The sequence below is a fragment of the Pinus tabuliformis genome, chromosome X, assembly GCF_031772625.1.
Source record: "Pinus tabuliformis cultivar Carrire ecotype Pingquan chromosome X, CPIR1, whole genome shotgun sequence".
Taxonomy (NCBI): Eukaryota; Viridiplantae; Streptophyta; class Pinopsida; order Pinales; family Pinaceae; genus Pinus; species Pinus tabuliformis.
Window position 1 is genome coordinate 438,872,878 of NC_142308.1, and position 22,120 is coordinate 438,894,997.

At 38.3% G+C, this 22,120-nt stretch overlaps 1 protein-coding gene across 2 annotated transcripts in view; it reads right to left on the reverse strand.

Moving 5' to 3' along the window:
• The window catches only part of LOC149140454 (EH domain-containing protein 1-like), a 58,239-nt gene that overhangs the window by 20,824 nt on the left and 15,295 nt on the right, over positions 1-22,120 (reverse strand). Inside the window, exons 3-7 of one of the 2 annotated variants that reach the window (XM_089447107.1) lie at positions 14,037-14,105; positions 13,876-13,933; positions 13,682-13,743; positions 13,546-13,588; positions 13,373-13,434 (exon numbers count right to left, since the gene is read on the reverse strand). In XM_089447107.1, coding sequence (XP_089303233.1) covers positions 13,373-13,434; positions 13,546-13,588; positions 13,682-13,743; positions 13,876-13,933; positions 14,037-14,105 — 294 coding nt within the window. The remainder of the gene's footprint in view (positions 1-13,372; positions 13,435-13,545; positions 13,589-13,681; positions 13,744-13,875; positions 13,934-14,036; positions 14,106-22,120) is intronic. The other variant, XM_089447108.1, reaches the window with a different exon arrangement.

The window sequence follows — 22,120 nt, forward strand, 5'->3', positions numbered from 1 at the left end:
GTATTTTTTGAACCCACTGTATCATTATAAAGCTAAGGAGTCAGGAGCTTTGAGGGGGGAGGTCAGAGATGGACTGGTTGATTGCATTGAACGCATGATCCCATCGGAGTCTGATCAGCTGGAGATACATCAACAGGTCACATCCTTCAGCAATGCAACAGGTACCTTTGGGAAGAACCTAGCAAAGATTGCAAGAGAAGCAGATGAGCCAAGTAAACAAAAATTTCAATTCTCAATTTCTTAATGGTTTTACAGTTTTAATTTTTTTATTAAAGTTTGTTAAATCATTTATAATTTGAAAGTTAGATATAATTTGTAATTTTGTTGAGCTTCAGCCTTCATCTAACTCATAATTCATTACACTCCTATGTTTTTTGCAGCACAATGGTGGGAGGCCTTTGGTGGCCAGTGCCCTCAATTGCAAAGGTTTGCAATTCGTATTTTGAGTCAAACTTGCAGTGCATCTGGGTGTGAGCGCAATTGGTCTGTCTTTGAGAGGATTCACACAAAGAAGAGAAACCGTTTGGATCAAAAACGGTTGAATGATCTAGTTTTTGTCGAATACAACCTTCGGCTCAGACGAAACCAATCGCTGAACAAAAGACCTGATTCAGATCCCATTGTGTTGGAAGACATTGATCCAACATCAGATTGGGTAGTGGAGAGTCGTCCACCAGAGTTTGATCTTGATGAGGATCTTGATGAACTTGAAGTTGAACATCCACTTCAGCCTGTTCAGTTGAATGCAGATCCCAATCCACCAGCCTCAGTCTCACAGCCAGCAAGGAGTAGGACTCCAGTTGTAGGTGCTTCCTCTACTCAGCCACGACAGAAGCGCAGCCGCATATCTACTCTATCTCAGCTTGCATCTGCTGCACAGCCTGCTAGTGGTACTGGCACCACTTCTACAGTTGCAGTTGGAGATGATGATGATGAGGAGGAGCCATGGGGCCCCTTGTCTGACTCTGATGATGATGATCCAGAGATTGGTCGAGATGATCTTGGCTCCTCTGGCAATAGCTACTAGCCAGTAGTACTAGTATTGGAGTCTGGTCACCATCACAGTTTACTTTTGTTGTAGAGGCCATTTCTAGCCTCCTTGGTTATTTGTATTTTGTTTTGAGTCTTTGATCATGTATGACAGTTGACTATGTATTGCCATTGGGTACCATTTTGATATAATGGATTGGTTCATGAGCCTACTTTAATCATATGTTGTCTTCCATCTATATTATAATGTTGTGTGTTTGGAAACATGAATGAAAATCTTTAAAATTATGTTTAAAAAATTTTAAATTATGTTTTTTTTATAAAAAAAATAAATATTTAATGTATTGTTTACAACGACCGAGTCATTGAAATCGAGCCGGCCGAGTCATTACCGTTTCGAAGTCGGAGTCGGAGTCGATCCTCGGCCGAGTCAGAGTCGGAGTCGGAGTCTTAAAACATTGGGCGAGACCAATGACTTACAAACACCTTAGTCATTGTCTCTCAAGGTACATACCCACCCAGGGGTTCACTAAGTATGACCTTCTAGGACTATTCTTATCTTGGGTTCCCAACCCTCAAAGAATATCAGTGCTCTTGCCTACTCTTGTCTTAGATGCCCTACACATCCTCAAAGAGTATCGGATGCCAGATGATTACCCAATCCTCCCATTCTTTCTTCTCGAGTGAAGACAAGAATGTTGTGTCTATCTCGTCCCCTCAATTGAGGAAGACATTCCCAAGTATCCTTTGACAAGGTACTTGTACAAATTCCTTTGTAATTGGGAACTTGTTATAACTCCCTCTTAGCTAGGGACCGTTAGTTTTTGGTAGCATCGAATGTGCTCTAGCCATGAAATTTGGTGGAAAGGGTAAGGCACATGAGTTCTAAAGAACCCAAAAACCATTTCGTGAAATTCCACCCGACTTGTATTTTATTAAAATAATTAATATTTTTAATTGGGTTCCTAAGTCTAAACTTAGGAAAATTAAAATATTAATGATTATTAATCAAAATATGGGTGAGAATGTTCTAAAAGACGGATCAAGTCAAGTTTTAATCTTAGCTGTTGATTAGAGACTTAATCTCGACCGTTGAAGTCTCAACGAGAAAAGTATAAGGAGGCTTGATCAGAGGGTTGATCAGTCAGTTTGATATTCCTAGGGCAAGGTTAGCTAAGGAATTCAAACAAGTGATCAAGCACTAAAGATCAGAGGCAGTACCAAAAGGAAGTGATTTCCAGTTCCAGTGAATATACTTCAAAGAAGACAGTGGAGGATCAGAGAAGCAATGCAGTGCCAAGGAGGATAGCGCAACAACTAGAGGAGGTTGATGCAGAACTATTGGGGTATAGCAGAAATCACTGTGAGTGATTGACAGATGAAATCTCGATTTCTCAGCAACAGACACAGCAGCAGCAAGGGTGACACAATCAGAGGGAGTCTCCACTCAGAAGCCATGCAGTGACTGCGTAGGCTCACGCAAAGACTGCATAGTGGGTCATCCAGGAGCTGGGGCTAGTGCAAAATCTCCAGATTCAATGTGAGAAAATTCTCACTATTTTTCTATTAGTTATCTTCTCTGAGTGGATTTCCATTTCTCTAAGGCATCCAGATTGTATTCAGAAATTTACTATCAATAATAGAAACCCTCAAATCTATTGCACCGGTTATCCTGCATTGGGTTTTTCCAGGGACTATTGTCCAAAAACAAGTGTGTCAATGTGATTGTTCATGTGTTGGTGTTTCTCTTCCTATTCTCAGTTCATAATTTGTGAAGTCTATAGCTGAATTTATTTTGATATTTACTAAAGCATTGGTAAATAACTTATTATTGTAAATAAGTAGGAGAAATAAATCAATCACTGCAGCATAATTTTTTTCACAAGGACTTGTCCATTCATCGGCAACTTCTTCTTCATGGGTTCTCCAGCTGCTTAATCTCCTTCCTTCCTTTGATGTCATGAAGTCTTTGGTCAAACTTCTTCTTGGTAGGGCACCATCCATCAATCACTTTCCTTCCTGGTTTGTCATGTCATTGCTTCCTTCGTGGAAAGTGGCCTTCTTGTCATATATCAAATTCTCTTGTCATCCGATCATTCTTTGACATCTTGTCTATGCTTCGGACTACTCTTCACATGGATGTTTCTTTGTACTTGCTTGTTCCCATGCTTTGATCTAGTAGCCCTTCATCACTTCATCCTGATATTGCTTCAACATTAAATGGTGCTTTTGTTGGATGGCTTCTTCACCATGACATCTTTGTAGAGTAGAATCAATTATTTGCACCTTTCATATCTCCAAGACCTTCATAGGTGTCAAGGGTCCTTTGATCTTTTCCTTTCTTAGTCAGAGTTGTCCTACCTTCTTTCAGGAGATGTCTTTCAATGGATCTTGTCAGATAGTGATTCTTTGTGATCATGGTGTTCTTCACATGCTTGTTCTCTTTCTTCATTTGCTTCTTCATGGATAAATTGATCAACCACCTTCTGCTACTTGTGAGAACGCTTCTTCATTGCTTGCTTCTAGGACTAGTCAACATTTCTTCTTGCTTCTTAGTCAGCAATCTTATACTCCTTATGTGACTATTTCCTTTTGTTGACCTTCAATGCATTGTAGTACATGCCTTTGAGCATGTCATTGGTGAAAGAGATTCTTTCCTACTTGATGATGTCATAGAACTTTTCCCATGACTCAATAATATACAAAGGATAACATGACTAACTTTTGATGCATACATACCTCATCTTAATTCTCCTTTGATCGTCTTAGCTTCATTTGGTTGTCCTTGGTGTGGCCCTTCTTGCTTCATCCTAGCTTGCCTTCACATAATCCTTTTGTTGAATCCCATGAATGGGATTCCCAATGAGACAGCTACTTTTGTTTATGAATCTTCTTTTGAAGATTCCGTCATAGGATCTTGAAGACCCTTACCCTACAAATGTTTCTTTCCTATTGATGATGGAGGTCTCCTAAGATTATTAATCATGATCAGTGTTATTTCATTGTGGATGAAGTCATATTCTAGGTATGCTCCTTCTACATGAATATCTTGAGTTATATCTACCATGCTCCTATATTCTAGAAGATATTTCTAACCATGCATTTAGTTATATTTATAAATGCTCCTTCTACATGAGTATTTCGAACTCTATGTACATCATGCTTCTAAATTCTAGAAGATGTTTCTAGCCATGCAATTTTATCCTATTCCTACATGCTCTTATACTACTCAAAACTTTGAAAGAGGACTTTAAGAAGTAGACTTAGTCATAGTAGACATCAGGAGGATCTTCCTTCTTTTGCTTTTTGTCTTCTTCTTTCATTTCTTGAGTCACATGAGCTTCTTCCCTTTTTCTTTTGTTGTTGTTGTCCTTCTTTAGTTTAGGACAATTCCTCTTGTAAAATCCATATTCTTGGCATCCATAGCATTGGATTTTGGACATATCTTTGTTGTTTGTTCTTTGTGGACCAAATTTGCCAATTTTCCCTTTCTATTGGCCATGGTAGCAAATGCTTGCTCCTTTGATCCCACATCTTCCTTTGCTTTAAGTCTTGTTTCCTCTATCTTGCATAGAAACCACATTTCACTTAGTGGGGTGGCTTCCTTCTTGGCATATATGCTTGATGTGAAGTTGCCCCAATCCTCAGGTAGAGCATTGAGTACTACAGTTGTCATTTCCCTGTCGGACATGACTTCCCTAGCTCTTGAAGTTAATCCCTCATTTCAGAGATCTTCATGAAGTAGGGAGTTATTCCTTCCTTTGATATCTCCATTTTGTACAATTCATTTCGTAGAGATATCACTTCTCCAATTGTGGTTACTGACAATAGCTCTACTAGTTTATCATAGATTTCTTTTGATGTTTCAAGTTTGGAGACATAAGGAATGAGAGTGTCTTTGATGGATTCTATTAGAATCCTTTGAGCTATAGTCTCATCCTTATTGTACTTGGCTAAGGCTTGAGTTTGTTCCTTAGCAAGAATAGTAACATTCCCTTTGATGTGTTCTAGGAGTTCAATCTCCTTGAAAAGTAAATCAATCCTCTTCTTCCATCCAAGAAAGTTATTGGTACATACCAATTTATTGCTTTCCTTGCAAAAAGACATTGATGCAAAAGGGGACATATACTTACTTGATAGATTTTGAGATGTAGTAGACTTGCTTTCTCCTTGAAGATTGGATGGCTTGCCTTCCTTAGATCTTGATGTTCTTCACATTGCTTTCTCCAAGTGGGCTTTGCTTGATGACTTGTAGCTTGATGTGGGTCCTTCTTTGATCTGCTCTTCTTGTAGGTGTCTTTGTGTACGGCCCTTCTTCTTGCCTTTGTGTAGACCTTCTTGTCCTTGATGTGATAGAGACTTCTTTGCTAGATGCTTCAACTTTTGTAGATGTTCTGTTGTAATTTCTAAGTCTAACACGTCAAAAATTCTTCTTGCATTATCTGGTTTATTTCACCTACTTGTTTATTTCTTAACAAGTTATTTAACCATATAAATACTGAAAATAAACACAAATGCAGTCTCAACTCATCTACAGATCATCAACTGAAATAACAGACAAACACACAAGGGACCCCGTTATTTTTGGACAATCGTCCCTGGAAAAACCCAATTTGGGAAAATCAGTGCAGCAGTTCCGAGGGTTTTATTATTAAGCATCTTTCTTGAGTACAACTAGGGTGCCAAACTGGCTCACCCAACAGAGATATCTATCTAGCAATAAATCCTCTCTTCAGAAGCAGATATTCAACAAGTCTACTCCACGAAAATCTCTCCAACGCTTCTATGAGGCTCTACATCATCCCTCCTAGCCTCTGCGTCACTCTAAAACCCCCTGCGTCAGCCTTCTACTACTCTACGCTGGCTCTTTGGCCTTCTATGTCACCCACACAAGCCATGCTAGCCTTTGCGCAGTCACTCTGGCACTCTACATGGCTCCTGCTGGCTCTACGTAGCCTTCTCAATCTCTGCACTAGTCCTTCAGCACTATCTTTGCCTCTCTGCTATGCACTCACTGCCCCTCGCTGCAACTCAGATCACTTGTTCGAATTTTCTCAGCAAACCCCGCTCCAAAAAATCAAATTGACTGATCAATCTTGGTGTATCTCCCACTGACCCTCTAGCCCAAACAACACTAGTTCATAGACTATTTTGTCACTATTGTCATACTCGCAGACTTGACCTCTTTTATCTCACACGTGTGACTGTATTCTACCCTAGAAATAGTCCTCTTCACTTCGGCCTTCTTCCTCCTTTCTCCACTTGTCTTGGAGACCCTTAGACTCGCCTTTTCGTTCACTTTCCTCGGCTTCTACCTTCACTAATTTCAGAGCTTACATGTTGGACATTGAGAGGGAGTGGACAACCTCTATATATAGAGGACTATCCCTCCTTTAGGTCGACATTAGGCCAACATGATGTCTTTAGGCCGACTTGATTGTTTCTTCATTATTTTCATCGTTTAGCTTCTTTTGGAGGGCGTTGCTGCATGGAGAGGACTTGCACTTGGCTTGGAGGTATTCCTTTGACCTTATACAATTTTATACATAGTGTAATATGCCCTCTAAGGGTCTAAAATAGATACATTGACCTTTTGACTTCTTAGAAACACTTAAAATGTGATTGACCTACTTAATGAGCAAAACACTCATTGACAAATAATATAAAGATAATATTTCTTTTCTTGAATAAGTACATATATCAAAAGTACATTTATGAAGACCAAACCTAGTTACATTCCTTCAACAATTGGAAGGCCAAAATGAGTCCTCAATATGCCATGATGAAGAGGAGGGCTCCCAAAATGATGATCAACGAGGAGGTCGCTTGATTCCAAGTAAAACATCCTATGGTGCTCCCAAGTGGTTGTGGGCTACAATCAATGGTCTCATGGTCTCAAACTAGATCAAACATGTCGATGTTCCATCAATAAGGGCTAGAATGATGACACATGCTCTCCCATGTGTCTCTGGATGAGACAACACCCCATCTGGGCCCTAGATCAGCTGCCAACTGTTAAGTGCAAGTATGTGGCCAGTTGGGCAACGTGGTTCAAGTGCATCATCATCCTTGTATAATTGGAGCACGAACAAGCAATGTGTGGTGCTGAAGCAGCCCATGGCGTGGCAATCAATGCTCTGTTGTGGTGGAGGCCCATGGCTCTCTGCGCTCACCCTGTATGTGCCATTATGACCCTCTAGAGGGCTTGTACCCCGAATAGGGCGACCAAGTCCAAATGGAGACCCACCTACAATCCTGTATAAGATCCAATGCACCTCCTCACCTTCCACTACAACAATCCATTGGTCCAATTGAGTAATAAGCTTTCTAATCAAGGGCAAAAGTGGACACTTCATAGTGGCATGCCCTTCTAAATGGGCTTTAGGGTGTACAGGTGTCACCAAGCTCAACAAGAGAGGTTAATAATGGACCCTATTAGGTGGTTTCAAACTCTAAGGGAGTGACAGGTCCATGGTACATCCATCAAATGGCAGGTGTCATGTGAAATGAAGATGGAACAGAGTGGGGCAAAAGGGAAGGCCCTAAGCGACACGCCATGGTACAAGGGTAGCTATAATGAGGGAAGCCTACACACTAGGTGTATAGATGTAGAAGGGAACCATTGTGGTACATGAGTTACCCTGACCTTTGATTTTCCACCCTTCTTGATATGCCTTTCGCCTTATATTGATTTTTCTTTTTTAATTGCTTAGGGCTCCAGGGGATGAGAGTACGTTGTGTATGATAAAGCAATGGCTACCCCCTTAAGGTTGGGCAGTTCATCGCCCACTAGGGGTTGGGAAAATCATGGGTTCCTTAATGGTGCAAGGAGTACACATAAGGGTCCTAGGAACCAGGTTGATGGCCATAATGAAAGGGGGTAGAGCTCATGTTTGGCTTTTGCCCACACGCTAAAATTTTATGTCTCGACCGTCTTTTGCATTTTGTGGTACATTTCTTGATATAAGTGGCCAAATTATGCTTTTAACTTTTGTTTTAGCTACATCAACCTTTGGGGCATTGATCCAAGCCCGACCCTAAGTGTGGACAAGGGGAGGGGCAGGCTAACTCCTTGTGGACCCAATGGACAGATGTGGACCCAAATGGGAGAAGTGTGAAAAGGGGTTATAATGAACAAAGGGGAGTGAGATATATGGCATGGAGAAGCAAGACTACGCAACCAAAATCAGGATTTCCCATGTAGTGCCACTCCTAAAGGTAGTATCCAATACAGAAGACCGCATAAGACTGGGATACAGGATTAACCACCAAATTGAGACTAGGGGGACAAGAGTACAAACCAAGCCCATTCTTTCTGTCAAATCACCCCACTAATCTATGTCCAAGCAAAGCAAGCAAAAAGCACCTAATTACATAAAGAAAAGCCATACCTTCAGGGTTGGAAGGCCCACCTTCAAACATTCAATCATAACAGATGGGCGAGGGTACATAATAGTTTGCTTAAGTTGCGGAGAATGGTGACATGTCAAGCTATCTGGTGGTTGTAAGGGGTTGATGGTTGACGATTGAAGACAAAATCTAGGAGAAATTTTCGCCTATAGGGGTCACTCACTGGTGGCAAATAATAGTCTGAATTCATACGGGATAACTAATGAAGGCTTCTGCTAAGCAAGGGATCTGGAAGGTGTTGATCCTCACAAAAGGACAAATTTGTGATGGATCACATGGGATGAGGGATGAAGGTGTGTACTAAGCAAGGGATCTGGACAGTGTTAATATTGGAGCACCAGCTACTCTCAGCAATGATGAAACTAAAACATGTTGGTTAACGACCATAACTAATAATGCTTTATTATGTAATACAACAATGATGGAGATGAATGGGAAGGCTAGTTTTATATGGGACCACTCAAGGAAACCACATTCATAGAGTATTTCCTTTGGTTCTGGCACCCCTATCTATTTGTTGTCGGCTACTATCTCTTATCCTCTATCCATTTTGGCTCTTCCCTTTCTTGGTTTGTCGACAACTAGAGATTTGCAGATCCATGGATTCTAGAAATTTGGGGACAAGTTCTCAACGAACTACCATCTGTGGTGACTCTTTCTCGTGGTTGGTTTGCGCTATGTTTTCAACGCCACGAGTTCATCCCCTGGGTATTATCAAAATACTAGCATATTGAATTTGCTTCGGTCCTGCTAAAACATTAGAATCCACTATTCAACCCAGAACGCAAACACTTAGGGCTTGGTCCTATATGGGTGCGTCTTCCGAGATTACCACTCCACTTCTGGTCGGAAGATGTTTTTAAGAGAATTGGGAATGCCCTGGGTAGATACTTGGACTATGACAAATCCTATATTGTCACTAGGAACATGGCTATGGCACGTATCTTAGTGCACCTGGACACTAGAGAGGGTCTAGAGGAGAACCTGCAACTCCACTGGAGAAATACATGCAAGGTACAAATTTTAGATTATGAAGGTGTCCCCTGTCGATGCCGAAGGTCCACAAAATTGGGCACCTATACAAAGACTACCCTCTACTTGCCTCCAGCTCTGCATCGATGGCTCGTCCAAACAAGTTGCAACAAACACTTCAGTGGATTCGCACGAGAAGAGACTTGTGCAGACTGAGGACCATCCCTTGATGGTTGATTCAGCGGCCCGTGATGCTCCCATGGAGACTATTCTCCTCCCATCCCCACGTATTACCAGATCTCGTGCGGCTACTTCTAATGCAGGGAGCACAACAAATTTTTTGACCAGCTATCCAAAGAAGCCTCGTTCCAGAACTTCCAGCCATAGGGGATCTGGTTGATTAGGGAACAACATGATCAAGATTACTACAATTACTACCATCGACCATACATGGATGTGTAGCAAGATGGGACCTACATACCCTGATTTCATGTCATATATGGATGTAATTAATTTTTTGTTTATTGTACATGTCATGTCTATATATTACAGAACATATCATATGTATTTATCTTAACAATCTCCCATACTTGGGATTGACTCATTTTTTGATAGAACAACACAATTTGTGGCTTATGACCACTTTTACTGCATATGCTACCAGCATCTTCAACTTGTAATTTTCAGATTATTAATGAAAATTACGATTTTTCCATGGGAGAAAATCAAAAAAAAAAAACAGAGTAGAAGCAAAATTCACTATACTCTGCAACATTGTCTTTGGGCTCAACACACCCCTATATATTTGTTGTTGGCTACTATCTCTCATGAGTCATCCTCTAAGCATTTTAGCTCTTCCCTTGCTTGGTTGGTTGATGGCTAGAGACTGTCTTTGCCTAATTTTTCTTTAAAAATTGTGGATACAAATTTCACTAGCTCTATGCTAGGCATTTTCTCCTAGTTGGTTTTCAATTTATGGTTTCCATCCTCTTGCATTACCTATTCTACATTCCTAGGTTCAAGTGGTTGGGGGCTCTTTGGGACCAAGTTGTGTTCCACGGGGCTTTTATAGGGGGTTGTGTTGTCAAACTTCTATCTCAATAAGCCAACAAATATGGTTAGGTTGGAAGTGCCTAAAACTAGCAACTAGGGTGCTACTAAAAGAGGTGAGGGGCATGCGCAACTCTCCAGGCTTACCTCTCCTCATCCTCAAGGCACGAGAGAGAGGGTTGTTAGGCATGTGCAGCTACAGTTTCAACAATGCATTACTCCATACACTCAGAAAGCGATAGAAGACATGTTAATTCAATGAAGAAGCATCATCAATAAACCTCCACTTGAAAAATTAGTGTTGAATTTAGGAACTAGGTTTAGGATTTTGGGTTTTTCTCAATTGTGTGACACTAGGGTTTTTCAAGCAATGGAATCTTATTGGCTTGCCAAAACCTTGGTTGTCATTGACTTAGAGAAGCAAAAATCATTGAACCAAAATAGATATAAACTTAAAATACTAGAAGCCACATTCACCATACTCTGCAATATTGTCTTTGGGCTCAACTTTAAAGTGTATGGAGAACGGTCAAACAAGGAGGAAATAGTGTAGCTCATAGCACTTCCACTTCACAAGGCACCAATTCCAACCTAATTATTATTAAGGACGAACCAAAGAAGAAACAACTCAACAAAGGCAAAGAACCAAAGGTCCCGCCTCATTTACGTCTGTCTCAACCTTCCTACACTTGCTCAAGCCTCTATTATCTCCAAAAGTACTCTTTAGATGTTTTATATTACAGTTATGACCTTATATGTGCAATCATTGAAACAATCTAAAAGAGTTTTCGGATCATTGACTGAAATCTAACTTCCTTTTTCAAAAACCTCATACTACCAAGCTTATACACCTTTTGGCATTACTCTAGACACTCAAAAAGCAGTGGAAGACATGTTAATTCAATGAAGCGACATCATCAATAAACCTCCACTTGGAAATTAGTGTTGAATTTAAGAACTAAGTTTAGGATTTTGGCTTTTCTCAATCGCGTGACACCAAGGTTTTTCAAGCAATGGAATTTTATTGGCTTGTCAAAACCTTGGAAGCCATTGACCTAGAAAACCAAAAATCATATGAACCAAAATCAATATAAACTTAGAAGACTAAAAGCCAAATTCCCTAGACAATGTTGTCTTTGGGCTCAACTTTAAAGTGTATGGAGAAGGGTCAAACAAAAACAAGGAAATAGTGGAGCTCATAGCATTTCCACTTCACAAGTCACCAATTGCAACCTAATGATTATTGAGGACAAACCAAAGAAGCAACAACTTAGCAAAGTAAAAGAACCAAATGTCTCACCTCATCTAGGCCCATCTCAACCTTCTTGTGCTTGCTCAAGCCTCTATTATCTACAGACCTACTCTTTAGATGTTTTCTATTATAGTTATGGCCTTGTATGTGTATCACCAAAACAATCTAAAAGAGTTTTTGGATGGTTGACTAGGATCTAATTTCCTTTTTGGCAAACCTCATGTTAGAATTTGTGGGCATTAGACACACACACATACCAAATCTGGTAACAATCTCAAATTAACTTTAACCAAACTAATTAACTAAAACACACCGATGTGCCTAACCAAAAACAAATTATACACTGAAACTTACAAAACCAACAATTAGATCATGCACAGTAACATATTACACACAAGTTTTGCCCAATCAACAATTCTTCATTATTTTTTCTCAAAAACTACTCAGGCTGTTGGGCATTGGATAATCTAGCATTCCTTGTGTGTTTTGCGACATGTGCTTAACCGCCTCTCGAAGATCTGTTAACTCTGTTGATGCATCCATTTACTAACACCTACGAGTTTTGGTGTAACGGAAATCTTGATTCCAACTAATGATATCAAAGCCAAAGGTTGTGTTTTGCGACATGTGCTTAACCGCCTCTCAAAGATCTGTTAACTCTGCTGACGCATCCATTTACTAACACCTGCGAGTTTTGGTGTAACGGAAATCTTGATTCCAACTAATGATATCAAAGCCAAAGGTCTCAAAATTGGCACATTGGACTACCACACTACTCATGAGGCTAGTGCCATTGTATGGTGTGTATTCTGCTCAAACCCATCTCAGCCTCCTCCTGGTAGAGCTCAAAGGAACATGTTGCTGCTCCTCCAAATCTACAAGCAGTGTCCAGACTACTAATCCATGCAAACTTTAGTATCTACTATTTTTTTTGTACTAATTACATTCTAAAATGATGAATTTAAATCAATGTATCAATATTTTACTATTTCTATGTCATTTACGGTTTACAAATCAATGTATGTCATTATTAAATCTCAATCTTAATCATGTTTATATCATTTACAAATTTAAATTTAACATTATTTTATAGTTTAATGTTTAGTATTTATATTGCACAATCATGAATTTTTATGAGATGAATCATTATTGTTGGAATTTATCATTATTATTTTTATTTTTGTATTTCTAAAGATCAGGACCCCTACGTTAGGTACTCGGCATCCTCCTATTCCCCTAAATTCCTCAAAATTTGAAGGTGCTTCCACATGTCCCCAATCTATGTTTCCCTACTCCATACTCCCTGATGCTAATAGAACATTCGTTAAAACAGGATATTCATCCCAACAGTGATTGATACGCATTTAACAACAAAATATAATAACTTGAATATGCTTAAAATTATGTTTAAATCAGTTGCAAAAATGATAGGGCATAGAGAAATGGTTTGGACTATGTTTTTATAAGATAGGTATGTAGCTAGTATATATCCATTTCAACTAATTATTGTTCAATGGTGATAACAGTTCAGCCGTAAATAAGAAACAAATTATTCCATTATAAAGATACTATGATTAATTGCTGAAAAGTTTTCAAGATTGTTTTCGTCCAATCCACAAAAAACACCTTATTTATGTTTATAATGCAAAGCGATAAAATTATTGTGCAAGACATCATTTGTGCAATCTATAAAAATACCTTCTTTGAGTTTTTTGATGTAAACCAATAAACTGCTTGTGCCTGCCATCTGGGAGACGAGTCTGTATGCACTCCCAATCAAATAAATTATGTGATAACAAAAGTTTACAAAAAATTAAGTTATGCTCTTCACAAACCTGAAGCTAGAATATAACTATTAGTAATACACTTACCATTTGAGTGAGCCTCACTTTCTGGGGGTGACTGCCTGCCATTCTTCAGAAATTCAACAAACAGATATATTTTAAGGATGTGTGTAAAACTGTAATAAAATTGCTTAAGGTCAAAAGAGCACAAACAAATACTTACTGTTCCTGTTAGCAGTTCATCCAATCCTTCCATGACTGGGGTGCTAATATTCTCTAGTTCTGCTTAATTCACCAAGTTTGAATGACCAAGCATTTGAATTATGAGACAGTAAGTAGCAGACAAAAAATGAATAAAGACATTAACTGTCCAATTGATTTAGAAAACTCAAAATTAGGATATGAAGAAATATCCACCTGCATTCTTCAAAATATCAGGTGTAATCTCATTTCCAGTTTGACAAAGAGAGATTATCTGCAGTTCCAAGGAAAAATACTCATCAGCAATAAGAGAAATTTTCCATGATAAGATGATTGCATGATTGAATTTCACATTAACAGATGCTCTGAAGTAAAACCTGCATTGCCAAGACAAACTCTTTGAAGCTAAGAAAGCCCTGACGTTTTGAATCTGCTACAGCCCAAACCTGAGAATTCAAGATCCAAAGGCAAGAGTCACATATTCAAAATTTTTGAAGCATCAAGACATACTGAACATAAGCCAACCAAAAAAAACAAAAATTCAAGGTTAATAAATGCCATTTCAGCCCAACTTCACTCTATACATAGGTGGACTATTCTTTCCTTATTCTACTCTCAACAATTATGCAACTTTCTTCATCTTATTTACCACACTTTTATAACAGTCCACATATGTTATGTATGCACATCTTGTCTGGCAAAGATTGGACTTGCAACTCAAAATTGATTATTCCTATGTAAAAGTTAGACCAAACCCCATTTATTTCATCTCAATAGTACACAATCTATTAATTTCACAACTTGTGTTTACAAACTAGTGGAGAACACAAGAACAACTTTAGCTTGATTAATGCTGGCACTAATGACAAAGGAAAGAAGGGAGACGGCTGACAACATTGGCCACCAAAAGTGGAGAAGCTATCACCAAGTACTGGCAGGATCATAAAAGCAAACCACCTCAGAGAAAGGAAATCAAGCAGAGAATAAGGGAGATAAGACAATTGACCAATTCCATGACAGACCCTTAGACTAAAAAAGTCGTCCAATAGTGGATGAAATCCCTTCATGATGATCTCACCTTGCAAGAATCCTATTGTTATACATTATGGGGAGGCACAATACTCATTGAGGAATCAAATCCATGAGGTTTATGATATGCAGATTTGGAGGTTTATTTGCCTTTGCTATTGCAGACTGCCAAGATTTCTCATGCTACCTTTTTGGTTTGAAGCTGTTTTTGGCTTCATCTGGTCTGGCTTTCTGCATTCCCAGTCAGACTTAGATTGAGAAAGCCAAGGGAATCTCCTAGCATTATTGCTCTAGTATCCTTCATTCTTCAGGTACCCGATAGGGTATTTGTCTTTTAACACTGCACAGTCAGCTTTACTGCTTTAAATGCTCCAATTTATGTGCATCAAAGGGAAAGCGAGAGGCTTTTAATTTTCTATTTTCCATCTTTCTTTTGCATAAGGGAGAGTTTCCTAGCTTAAAATTCAATCCTGCCTTCTCCTAGGAGCACTTAGTTAAAGATTTTTGGGTCTAGGTTTTGGCCTAGTGCCCTTTGGAAATGATGTCAGTAATGAAACTATGGCGAAAGGAGGCTTCAAGAGTGGCAAGAAGATGGAATAGGGTGAATCTTCTAACCCTTCCCCATATGAGAAAGGAGAGGTAGGAAGGGAAGAAGTGGCAAGGAAGAGAGTTGTTGCCAGATATGGAACGTAAACAGAGAATTGGACAAGAGGACTCAAAAAGGAAACTATTAAAGGAAGATGGAGATATGGCCAACTGTTGATCCCAATTACACAACAGACAGACGCCACTTATATCATTTGACTGTGGAGGTCAAATCCTTTGTATTAGATGTTATGCTTGGCCATCAGGAGCAACTAGTGGAAATCTTCCAATCATCAATACCTGGGGCTCAATAACAACCTGTATAGGCAAATGTTGGAGGTGGCCCATGATGCAATTGTAACTTTTGTTCAGAACAACCCCTGGATATTTGAAGCAGAGCAACGGTTTAATGTAATGGGCAGGGAGGTGAGCAACATAACAAAGTTGGTGCAACAGCAACATGCAGATATCAATGAAATGAAAAGCCAGATTTGCATTCCAACAAAAGCAATAACTAGAAGGAAGACACCAAATGTTCTGCCTTTTTTGTCAATGGTAACACAGACTCTGCCCCTCTCCCTGTTTCCAGTGATGATTAGTCTCTGAATCCAGGGGTGTGGTTCTTTTTTGCATCAAGTCATGATAGTGATACCAGGTATATAACAGCTTGGAAAAGGTATGTGTCTATCACAGAAAGTCATGATTTTCTGCTGAATTTTTATAAAGATGCTATCGATCACCAGTACATATGGATGTCAAGCCAGATTAGGCAGGGAAGTGGGGGTGCACACTACTGATGAATCTTTTGGACAAACCATTGCACATCCCAGCAATTTTGACAGACATAGCTTGCTTTGAAAGCAAGAAATGAAGACATTGAGAAGGAAACCCATCAGCAAAAATGGTTTGAATGTTGTTTTGCCTTAGCTTGGTCAACCTGGACAAACAATGATATGCTCAGTGGGAATTGATAAAAATGCTACTATTATTAATATAGCTTACTAGAGGAATGGCATGAAAACTTTGTAGGATGCATTCACTAACCTAAGGGTGGGGTTCGCGAACCTGTCCAGGGTTCTCGTCCCCACAAACCGGGTGCTGGAGCAAGTACTTTCCAGACACACCTATACAAACCAGGTTCTTCCCATAAGAACCCGTTACTCAATACTTGTGGTTTGGGTTTGTTTGCTTAAACGGGTTCGGCGAACCCTAAAAAAGGGTGCGTGAACCCTAAAAATGAGTGCGTTAAAGGTTCTTATGTGGCATCAGGCAAGAAAAAAAAATTCATATCTTAGCAAAACATTTCAAATTTAAAGTTCTAAGGTCTTATAGTCCCATCATTTCGAAAGAAGGACGAGCTTTTTTTTCCTCTGCCATGATTTTTATCAAAATTCCTATCTTAGTAAAACATTTCAAATCTAAAGTTTTGAGGTCTTCAAGCCCCATCATTTCAAAAGTAGAGGTTTTTTAAATTTCTTTGCCATGAATCAGTTCATGGACTTTATTTCTTAATGATATAATCACTAATTAGTAATGCATGCCTCTAACTAAAACACGACATCGTTTTACAAAAATATCATTAAGTACAATGCATCTTAAGAAGGATATATGCATTTAAAAAAAAGTAGAAATACCATTAAGTACAAGTCGTCTGAAGCCTGAAGGATATATGCACTTAAAAAATATGTTTTGCTATCTTAAGCATTCACTAATTTCCTTGTGTTTCTTTCACTCTGATAAATTTCTCCACAATGTCAATACCCATATAATATAAATGTTTCATCACACTCAACACAACACTTCAATACTAAGTACTTTATTTATTTAGTAGTATCCATATGTGAGGAATGTGTTTTTATGGTTTAACGTTATTTAAACAGATATATTAATTTTATAATCTACTTTGGCTTTCTTCTTGAAGGGAGTTATTGTCTTCATTTCAATATATAAATTGCAATTTCCACTTGATATCAAATTTGAAATGTCAAAGTGAATGTTCATGTTTATGTCTTTAAATGATTTATTTTTCTTGTTGTAAGTTAGAAGATTTCAAAATTCATACATATTATAATTTACAAAATATATAAATTATAATATACCTCTGACAAACCCATGTACCCTGTTTCAAAAAGTGACACACCCATCCCCAAACCCACTTTTATTGGCAACATACCATGAAAACCTATGATATTTTCATTACTAGTGTTGAAAATATCAGCATTTTTTTAAAAATTGTGATTTTTCAATAAAACAATAAATCGCCCCATAAAAAGCACATTTTTTATGATTTAAAAACTCACTAGGCCGACGTGAAGGGCAGATTAAAGAACTCAATCTCTCTTTTTTCTCACTCATTTTTTCTAAGCTATTGGAGAAGGAAGGAGAAGGGTTTGTGGGCATCCTTGTTGATTGTGGAGGAATCTAAGCAGCCATCACCAATCCACCATCAAGATTTTTTTGCAAGGGGTGAGCTTCATTTGCCAAAACTGTGGTGAAGTTTCCATTGACAGGTATGTATCTAAATCCCACTATCTTAATGCTTTTTTTAGATAGATTTTTGTTTGCTCACTTGTTTCTTTGCTTTCCTACATTGCCATGATTTTCATGCCCATAAAACAATGTAATGGTTTTTAAATTTCTTTTTTGAAATGGGACAGCCAACTTGAATCAATTTGTTTTCCATCCTCCTATTGGCATTTTTTGTTGCCAAAGATCTAATAAAATTTTCTAAATCTTTGGCAATTGATTCATTAAATCAACAGGCTGTTATTTTTTCTAATGGGGGGTTTCATTTCATTTTCTTGTGTTTGTTGTGCCTTAGGTTTGATTTTGAAGTTGTCCACTTCCATTGCAAATATGCCAAAGGCTTTGGACCATAGTATTCAAAATCAAAACCAATGACGGCACCAATCCACCTATCAAATCGGAACCAAAAAAACCAGACTAGTCAAACCTCAATGAATCAGTCTTTTAAAAAACACGTGAAACAATTAATTTTTAATGAAAAAAAACTCTTTTTTAAATTCAAAACCATGATTCCAAACCAATAGAGACAAAATAGATAAATTTTGCTCATCTATATACCAAGTAAAGATGAACATATCAAAATGGCACCGAGTGTAATACATATCAACAACAAAATACATAATTAACGAGGCTCTAAATGGCCTCTAGAGTCCAAAAACAATGCTACAAGCTATGGGTCCATTGGCCTACAACAAGTCTATATATCAGTGATCAACATGATCACTCCTCGTCATGATCAAACTCATCACCACTACTAGACATGGGAACATCAACATGAGCTACATAAACATCATTTGGCTCAGAGTCTAAGGACTCCTCAAACTCCTCTGCAACCTCAGTACTAGTAGTAGTAGCAACAAAAGTAGACATCAAAACTACAAATAACTGATCAACGTGATCACTCATGAAACTCATCATTGATTCAGCACTATTAGAAATGGGATCATCAACAAGAGATCCATAAACATCATCTAGCTCAACGTCTTTAGACTTGGATTGCTCAACCTTATAATATGGTAGAAATTGAAAAAGTTTAACATGCCTAACCAATGATTTTGGTTTGAGTGAAGGGTTCATCTCCTCAACCTTATAATATGGTAGAATTAGCATGCTTAACCAATCATTTTCCTTTTAGTGAAGGGTACATTTTTGTTAAGACCATGGTAGAGGAGTTCAACAAGCAATACCACCAACATCAATGAAGTTCAACAATCAATGCCACCAACATCAAGGTACTTAAAGGGCTTCATGTTCTTGATCAAATGCCAATCTCATACCCTCACGCATGTCAAAATCAATTGAAAACATTGCAATCCCCTAAATCTTGAAATCTTGAAAACCATTAAGTCTGTTGGATTTTGATTGATATCTAAAAATCTAGTTTCTCCATATGAAATCCAATGAGGTCGAAACCACTCTCAAACATCATGAGTCATTTCATGGTAATGTCAAAAATTAAAGTAAAAGGTTAAAGGAAATATCAATTTTACTTTAAGAATTTAACATTACCATTTATTGCTAGCATTGCTAAAGTTGAGATGTGTGAGGCAAATGAGAGGGGAGCAATGTTATCAAAATCAAACCAAAACTAGTGGAACCGGCCAATCTGACCGTTTTTGGCCCAAAACTGGTCTGAACCAACCTATTTCACCGAACCAAGTTCAAGGCCAATTCCATGTTGTTTGACCTACGCAAACCAACCTAAAAATTTTGCCCTTTTTTTATTTTTTGAAGTAAAAGTGACATTCTCCTTTATCTTTCATTTTCATCCTTTTACTTAAATTTTTAACATTACCATGAAATGACTCGGGATGTTTGAGAGTGGTTCCAACCTCATTGGATTTCATATGGAGAAAGTAGAATTTTAGATTTCACTCAAAATCCAACAGACTTAACAATTTTTCAGGATTTTAGGATTGGGGGGATTGCAACGTTTCCATTGGATTTTGTCATGTACGAGGGTATGGAACTAGTATTTAATAAAGAGCACCAAGCCCTCTATGTACTTTGATGTTAGTGGCATTGGTTGTCGAACTCCTCTATCATGACTCTACTAAAAATGTACCCATCACTCAAACAAAATCTTGACATGACATGCTACGTTTTTTCTATCTTATTTTAATGCCTAAATGGTTATATTGATGATGAAGACCCCAATATAGGCAATGGTTTTGATGATATGTAGGCATTTGTTGTAGCATGATTTTTTTTGGATGCTAGAGGTCATCTAGAGCCTATTTGTTGATGTATTTTCGATTTAGATATGGATTGCACTTGATGTTATTTTGGTAATGTGCACCTTTACATGCTATGTAAATGAGAAATTTTGCATATTTGTGTATAAATGGTTTGGATTCATATGGATGCACATAAATATATATGTTTTTCTTTAAAATATGAATATTTTATGTGTTTTGGGTAAACAGGTCTTTTTCTAATTTTTTACCGGTTCTGACTGGTTCCAACTGGTTCTCGGTCCACAAGGTTTTCCGGTTCGATCACCGATTCAATTATGATAACATTGGAGGGGAGGCATCCTTCTAAAGGCTAGGAGGGGTTGCTTTTGGAGGGGAATAGCCCCTAGTTTCCCTCAAAACCACTCAAAAAAGCCAAAAAACAACTCACGTGGGGTCTGCAGCCGAGTTGGTAATGAGCAGGTTGGCTTATGGTCAGTTAATGGAAAACCCTAGTTGGTGAATCAACCTAACCTGTTTTCAACATATTCATCCCCTTCAGCTAATGAACTAGCCAGTTTGACAAGTTTCCAGTTCAAACCAATCAATTTTGAATATTATGCTTTGGACACATTTTGGCAATATGGGGAACGTGCAGGTGACAAACAGTAAAAACTACATTGAAAATTTTGTGGCCAATACATGGCAAAGGGAGTTTTCAAGTTAAAATTCATCTAGCTAAAATCCCTAACAAAGAAATTGGAATTTGTAAATCTAGCCCGGAGATTATGCAAGTTGTTCATGATGTAATCAATGCAAATGAAATAAAGAAAGCAAAGGCAACTACAAACAAGGTCAAACAAGTAGCTAGAGCCTCAAGGCTATCTACCACTGAGGGTAGCGGAAGGGGCTCCATGACTACACCTATCGAGAGGTCCTCATCTTTTTTTGTTCCACGAACTGGAGCTAGAGCACAACCTTCCATCAAATCAGTGGTAAAAAAGTGAGAAGCGAGAAGCAAACAAGGTTATGGGGAGCTGTCATTTTTGGAGTGACTTACCTCCGAACATCACAGAAAACAATCCATTTTGGCAATCCATGTGTGATGCAATTGTTGTTGTTGGCCCAAGGCATAAAAACACTACATATGATGAGTTGCACAGGTCAATTCTTCAAGCAGAAGAGAAGGACATCAACTCTAGATTGGTGGAGTTAAAGCAATCGTGGAAGGTCACTAGATATACAATCATGTCTAGTTAGATAGATAGGAACAATAGGACTCTTCTACATTTCTTGGTACATTGTCCTGAGGGTACTATGTTTATAAAATCAATGGATGCATCTGCATATGTAAAAGATGCAGTGTTGCAATGTGAGTCGTTGGATGGGTTCCTCCAAGAAATAGGTTTGCCCAATGTTGTGCAAATCACCATTAATAATGTAGCTAATTATGTGGTTGGTGTTAGGATGCTTATGGACAAGCATCATTCAGTATTTTGGACTCCATGCACTGCACATTGTATTGATTTGATGCTTGAGGATATAACAAAACTTTTCTTCATCAAGGAGTTGTGACATCTTGCAATCACACACGTTGTCACCAATTTCCTCATTCTTCAATCTTTGCTTCAACATTAGATTGAGTTGAAGCAAATATTTGCTTGTGATGAGTGGCATGCATGTACATATAGCTAGAGAGATTATGGCAAATCCATTGCTAAATCAATGTACATTGTACATTGAGGACTCCTAGAAAGGAGTGAAAGAAGTGTGCTCGGCTAGTGAACCTTTAGTAAAGGTTTTAAGATTGGTTGATGGTGACAAGCCTACAGTGGGCTATCTATATGACGCCATGGGTAGGGCTAAAGAACTATCATATATTATTATGTGGGAAAGGGTACCTAAGTTTAATGGACAGATGATGTCGTGGGATTTGATTGATCATTGATGTACTAGGATGCTCCATCAACCCATTCATGCAACAACACTTTTCCTCAACACCGCATTTTCCTACAAATGCAACTTTGATTTTGAATGCAAGATAATGGAAGGGTTGCATGCTTGTCTTTATAGGATGGTATTGGTACCTAACAATGAGGTTCACAACACAATCAATCGCAAGATAGAAAGGTATTGGGAGGGTACTA